This window comes from Gymnoscopelus microlampas, assembly GCF_963454915.1.
Source record: "Gymnoscopelus microlampas genome assembly, chromosome: 3".
Classification (NCBI taxonomy): Eukaryota; Metazoa; Chordata; class Actinopteri; order Myctophiformes; family Myctophidae; genus Gymnoscopelus; species Gymnoscopelus microlampas.
Genome location: NC_139940.1, coordinates 2,870,947 through 2,878,047, shown reverse-complemented (window position 1 = coordinate 2,878,047; position 7,101 = coordinate 2,870,947). Strand labels below are relative to the sequence as shown.

The window sequence follows — 7,101 nt, the reverse complement described above, 5'->3', positions numbered from 1 at the left end:
GACTCACTGACATAGGCCTGACGTTGTGGATAGAGACATATTAGTGGAATGAGACATATTAGACGGGACACCTGCAACTGGAATCACTTTATTTGCGATACCTGTTCATTCATGCAATACGTTTACAAGACTTTTATCTTGGTGGTAATGTGGTCAGACAATATTAAATATTATGATAAAAGGACAACAGCCTCACATGCAAGAATACAATGCAAAATACATTGGAAACAGACTTTCCAAATGTCTTCATGAAGTTATCATTTAATTGGATGAAATAAGCCAGGCGCACAAGAAAATACCAATTGTTGACCACTTAAGCCTTATTATATATTTTGTAGTGCTATTTTCAAAAATATCTAGCAGATCTTTAAAGGTAGGGTAAGTGATGTTTTTTTGTTTTTTTTGTTAAAACGTTATACTATATTCTGATAGTAATAATTGCTACAGAGCGTTTGTTCGGTCACAGGGGTCTCTCCAGCTCTTTAGTAAACAGAATTATGTACATTTTCAGGTAGGTGACAACATTTAACACATTCCCTGCCAGAGTTTATTCATAAGGTACTCACCCACTGCACCCATTGAACCGTTCACAAAAAAAATATATCCATTAAAATCCGCTGGTGTTTATAAACAGCAACGACGGACGTACGAGCCCTCATAATGTTTTTTTTCCTTTTTCTTCTTCTGTGGTATCGGCCGCTGAAAGAGGCTGCAAACGTCATATCCGTTTGGCTGTGACGTGGCTGTGACGTTTCCCCACCGGCCATCTTAGATTAGCTTAGCCTCCGATCGGCTAACAGATCGTTTTTAAACACAAAGAGGATAACCGTTCGTCGATCAAAGAAAAGAAAATACAACCGGAGCTTACCATTTGTTTTTTAAACCGTGTGAAAATCATGATCTTTAGCCAAAACCAGGGAAAAACTGTTTTTTCAAGATAAAAAACGAACCGGAAACGGTTGTCGGAAATGTTCTCATAGGATGGGTCGGAAGCGTCATGGGGAAAAAAAAAAAATCAAGGATGGTACCAAAACATTTTTTTTTCGTTATTAAACCACATAAAAAGACGATCCCGAGATATCTCGGGATACGCAGGTAACAGGTGGATTTAATGTCCCGAGATATCTCGGGATTGGCAGTATATGTGTTAAGCCAATCAGGAGAGAGTACTGAAAATGCATTTTCTGTTTAATAAAGAGCTGGAGAGACATAGAGACTCATTTTACTGAACAAACACTCTATAGCAATGATTACTATCAGAATATAGAGCTATTTCACACTTATTTTAACAAAAGTAAATCACTTACCCTACCTTTAAGTTTCGCCTGTAATGACATGCCCAAAATAGGCACGTCAGGTTGAAAGTGGTTAATTGAACTCAGACAATCTAAAACATGGACCTTTACTGGTCCATTTGGGGGGATGTTGCTTCATATTCAGTGACCCACCTCTTGCAGCTTGGTGAGAACAATGCTGGCGTACTCCTCTTGGTCCACTTTGTCCAAGATGGCGGCCATGTTGTGTTTCACAGTCGTCGCGCTGAGGCAAGAGTTGAACTGTGTCTCGTCGTCGTAGTCGAAGCAAAGCAAAGCAAAGTAAAGTTTGTTGTTTACCCAGGGTGTCGGACTAAGTACGAAACTTGTTTCCAGCCGGACCCTGCATGGAAGCCTTGCTCAAGGGCTATTCAGCGGTGATTCATGATCGATGTGATGAATTGGGGAATCGAACTAGGGACCTTCCGGTATCAAGGCCGCCCCTCTAACCACTAGGCCACCGCTGCCACACGAAGGGGAAGGTCTCGTCGCCGATCGTCACCTGTGTGATTTGTCCCACCGTGCATTCAGTCGCTGTGACAGAGCAGAAGAGGCAGGGAAGGACAGCTTGTTACACACATTGTGGGTGTTGTTAACCACCTGCCCAAGGCCTTTGGCTTAACCCATTAAGGCCTGAGGTTCCGATTCTACAAAACGTCTTCTAAATCCTAACAGTTCTATGAAAAACGTATGTTACTATGTCAGTGGTTCTCAAACCTTTTCATGTCAAGGACCCCCAAAATTATATGTATTTGGCTGCCGACCCCCATCTGAAAATGTTTTGTTCCAGGGACCCCCCAGATGCAAAGATTTTAGTAAAAAAAAATGCTTTAAAAATATGTATATTCAAAGATTTGCTAAAATGTTCACGATTTTTCAAAAATAGCTCATAGCTTGTATATCTGCTATTTTTGAATATCCAAAGTATAAAAGAATGGTTTAAGTGGTTACACAGACACGCAATTCCTGCGTTTAATGGGATGAGTGGTTTTATACAAAAAGAAAATTACGAAAATAGCAGATCTACAAGCTCATACAGGTCGTGTGACCTTGCAGATCTGCTATTTTTGCTATTTAACGTTTCTTGAAATTCTTTTACAAATGTCTCCCCTATGATGACAAGCCCAAAACAGGGACGGCAGGTTTAAAGTGGTTACAGTATGTTAGGTCACCAAAGGAAACAAAAGCACCAAGACAGTGGTTCGCAAAGTGGGGTCCAGGGACCAGGGACCCCACGGAAACGCCCTAAGGGTTTCCCCAACAGTGGGTCAGGAGCGGACGCATTTTCATGGGGCGCGAGTGAATACATATATTTCCTACATGAATAAAAAAATATATATTTCAAAAGATTGTGAAAAGAAAGAAAAATCATACATTAAAAGAAAAATCTAACATCTTTCAAAGGAATGTCATAAATAAAAGAAAACAATTTAAGAAATTCCATAAATGTATAATACTTTTAAGAAGTAGTGAACATAGCGTATCTACATCTACAAGTGCACAACGTTGTGCGTTTGTAAATAAGCTATGTTCCCAGGGAGACATCACATTTATCTTTTTGGTCTCGAGCCAAAACGTTTGGGAACCACGGACTCCACTGAGAGATGACAGCAGGCAGAAATAGGAGCTGAGACTTACTGGTGGATCGTTTTGTCCTGCTGTTCCTAATGGAATGCCTGATGGCTTTCTTCATTCTCCTCTTCTTCCACCTCTTCACTCCATCCCGCCTAAGGACTTTAAGGAATGCCTTCAGGAACTGTCGCTTAGTTTTCTGCTCGGGCAAAATGAAAACGCCAATCTCAATAAAAGTGATGGACAAACAGACAGACATGACCAAATGCACGAAGCAACAGAAAAGTGGAAATGATGTTAAAGGGATAGTTCACCCCGAAAATGACATTTTTTTCCTATCGATTAGTCACCCCATGGAGACTTGAACTCATAGGAGTGGCATTTGATGACCGGCAGCGGTTCCGGTAGGAGTCTCCTTTGTGTCTCCTACCGGAACCGCTGGTCATCAAATTATTGGCTTAGGAATGCGACAAAAACAAAAAAAAAAATCCATGAATTCAAGACTCCATGGGGTGACTAATCGATAGAAACAAAGTATTTTTTTGGGTGAACTATCCCTTTAACAGAGCCAAGGCAATCTATTACTCACTTTATCAAACTTATCGTAGAAGGTCGATGATAAGTACAGTGGCAGAATACCCAGGTTGTTCAAAGTGTCTCTATTCCATGTTGCAGGATCTCTGGGTGCACAAAAACATTTAATACGGTATTTCAGTTGTCATTGAAAAACAAAAAACATCATCAACGTTCAAATTGTCGGAGGTTACTTTTCAGCAAATGGGGAAAATAACCTGTTGTCCATTGGATCCCATGTAGTTGTTTGTCGTATGCTCTTGTTGATACTTTTCACTTATTAAATATTTTTAAATCCCACACGCAGACTGGTGACCCTATTTTGGGCATTTTATTATCAGTGGTGTAAATTAACTAAGTGCATGTACTCAAGTACTGTAAATAAGTACAATTCTGAGGTATTTTTTACTTTACTGGAGTATTTCCAATTTTCAGTACTTTTACTTCTACTCCACTACATCTCAGAGGCAAAAAATAATAATAAATCATTATTATTATTTGAAAACTTTAGTCACTAGTTACTTTGTAGATTTTGATTATTATTACAAAACCACTTCAGCCCTATATACATTTCGCCTATTTGAAAATAGCTGATCAACAAGTTCACAATGCGTCGCGATGCAACGCATTGTGAGCTTGTAGATCTGCTATTTTCAAATGATTTTTATGCATTTTATAGACCTGAAAAACATTCTGCATAATGAGTACTTGAACTACTTTTGGTACTTTAAGTATATTTTGATGCCAATACTTTTGTACTTTTACTCAAGTCAATTATGATTACCGGACTTTTACTTGTAACAGAGTGTTTCTACATTGCTGTATTGATACTTTTACTTATTGTAAGTAAAAAGTTTGAATACTTTTTCCACCACTGCTAATAACTGAACTGTGCTTGTCGTTGCTTACCCGTATGTCGTTGTCCCTGACAACAGGAGGGTTTCCATGGCAGCCGCTCGATTTGTGTTGATATTTGGGCAGTTCTTTAGTTTCTCCAGGATGGATGAGTGAGAATTCGTAATATAAGCCGCACCAATCTTACAGCACATGTTACCCAAAACTGATATGTTATCCTCTGTCAAGGTTGTGGTTGTTATACCCTAAGACAGAAAAAAAAGGGGGGAAAAAATACGAATAAACTTAAGCACATGAAATCTGTGAAAATAGCAGATCTACAAGCTCGATTTTGTGTACAGGGAAAAAAATAGGCGGCCTAATATAGACCCCTGGGGGACTCTGGTCAATGAAGTGGTTAAAGGTTTCGGTTCATTCATGAAAATAATGGCATCAGAACTATTAGTATCACAGCATTGAAATTGGATTGTAAGCTATCTATATTGTCCTGTATAACTGTTATATGTTAGTTATAATGTGAAGGTTTGAAGATCATCTGTACAATGTTCTCCCTGAGACCCAATGTCAGTGGATTTGACTGTCATTATCAGTAATAGTTTAATTTGTGTGGGTCCGGTGGTTACTGGTTACTCTCAACTCACCAGGCAAGTCCTGGCATTTTTGAACAGAGCAGTACGTTTGTAGCTGAGAGCACTGGAGAAGACGGAGAAATCTGCACCAGCCAGCTCTTGGAAATAGCCTCTGCAGTTCGCCGGTGTCACCAGAGAGTAAAATAACCATTATTGCAATTAAATATCACAAAAACTAAATTGAACCAATCCCATCATAGCCCATAAGCCGTTGGTTCTCAAAGTGGGGTCCGGGGACCCCCAGGGGTACTTGAGGGGGTTCCAGGGGGTCCCCAGCAAAATGTGTTAATATAGCATCACAATAATTATGAACTTTTATACTTTGGCTATTCCTCCTCAGCGTCGCAACGTTTTTCCTTATTTTTAGTATTTTTAAGCCTTTTATTTTTTTTTACATTAAAAGACGTATGAAAAAATTGCCTTTCCCTGTTCTCAAGTAAAATATTGATATGCGATTAAAATGTGATTAATTGTGATTAATTCATTACAAAGCCTCTAATTAATTTGATAAATGTTTTCAATCGAGTCCCAGCCCTAGTTCTTATTATATATATTTATAATGTTCTTACCCTTCATCACAGACACCTGTAGCAGAGTCTCCAAACTTTGATCCGGTGTACACAAACTGACCGTTGGAGATTTCCCCAGCAGAGCCACATGACTTCCCTGTGGAAGAGAAAGAGATATCCTTCAATGCACTGGTATGAAATATCCAGTGGTGTAAAGTAACTAAGTACATTTACTAAAGTCCTGTACTTAAGTACAATTAGAAGGTACTTTTACTTTACTGGAGTATTTCCAATTGTCTATACTTTTACTTTACTGGCAAAAATATGTTGTAATTTCAAACCTTAATGTGCATTGTTACATTTTCTATTATCTTTACTTTATGTTTTTACCGTTCCAGAGAACATAACAAGGTGGGACACAAACTCAGCCAATCCAGTTGGAGATGCAGTCAGGGAGTCAAACACTGCGTTGATGACAACGTCTTTCTCAGCAGGAAGAGGCAACACCACAAGTTCTGCACTCTGCTTTGGAGACAGGAGCCTTACAGCCTCCAGCTGGACAGAAAGACAGTCAAGAAAAGATTATCACCACCACTGGATTTTATTTGATAATAATAAGGTAACTATATATCTAATCATTCTTTAGAGTTTATTTTTATGTGGCAGCGATGAAGTCTTACAGGGGAGAAGCCTGGGTTGAGATTCAGGAATTCTCTGACAGACACAAGGGCTGAGAATGGCCCAAAGTTGTTCTGCAGCCAGTACGCACTGCTGTTGTAGGGGACAGATCAGAACAAAGTATTAAGGCATTCAAACAGAAAAATGGCTGCAAATACCAGTCAAAACATTTTCCAGTAAAGATATCCCATTCTAATTGAGAATAGAATGGGAATATATGTATTTAGCAAATACATTTGAAAATGAGAGCCAAACTGTTATTGAGATATTGCAGTTAGTCAGTACCTGGCTGTGGTCGGGAGAGGAAAGGGAGGATTAGTTCCTTCAGGCCCAAATGCTGCTGCTGTGAGGTCATGTTGTCAAACTGATGGCTAAACTCCTTCAAACTGGTGAATCAAACACAGAATGAGAAATACTTATTTCTTAGCTTATTGGTGAAGCTAGAGAAAAGGCAACGGAGTCATCAAAATCAAAATCATCCCCCAGGAAGAATGAAGGTGCACAGAAAAGTCTATGGAAATCCAGCCAGTAGTTTTCAAGACATCTTCTTTGGGACCAAAGTGACAGATGGACGTATAGACCAAACAACCAACATACAGTAGCCATCCTTAGAGCCCTGCTGCTAGTGGGGCTAAAATACATGCAGGTCAATACTTACACTTGCTGGTATGAGTTACAGCTGAGATTCCTGCTGCTAAGGCAGCGTAGAAACCATGCAGATGACAGGAACCCTCTCAAACGTCCAGAGAACCACTTCCCAATGACATCACTGTCCCTCAACTGTTCATCAGTCAGAATCGACACTCTCAGCTCTCCAATCACATCCAGAACCGCAGACGCCGATGGACCAGTCATCGTCATGGACTAGGGGAACGATTACATGGGTCAATATTGTTTTTTTAGGCTTACAACCTGTTTAATACGTATTAGGGGGCAATATTTATATATAATATATTTTTTTTACATTCATGG

At 39.5% G+C, this 7,101-nt stretch overlaps 1 protein-coding gene across 1 annotated transcript; it reads right to left on the bottom strand.

Moving 5' to 3' along the window:
* Window positions 1-1,758: 1,758 nt before the first annotated feature.
* Window positions 1,759-5,052, bottom strand: LOC311039129 (mesothelin-like protein; the record flags this gene model as incomplete). Its single annotated transcript, XM_084048772.1, has 5 exons — window positions 4,955-5,052; window positions 4,368-4,558; window positions 3,475-3,565; window positions 2,952-3,084; window positions 1,759-1,847 (listed from the first exon to the last, which is right to left on the bottom strand). The coding sequence occupies exons 2-5, from the start codon at window positions 4,505-4,507 to the stop codon at window positions 1,759-1,761; spliced, it is 453 nt and encodes a 150-aa protein (XP_083904898.1). The 5' UTR covers window positions 4,508-4,558; window positions 4,955-5,052.
* Window positions 5,053-7,101: the final 2,049 nt, after the last annotated feature.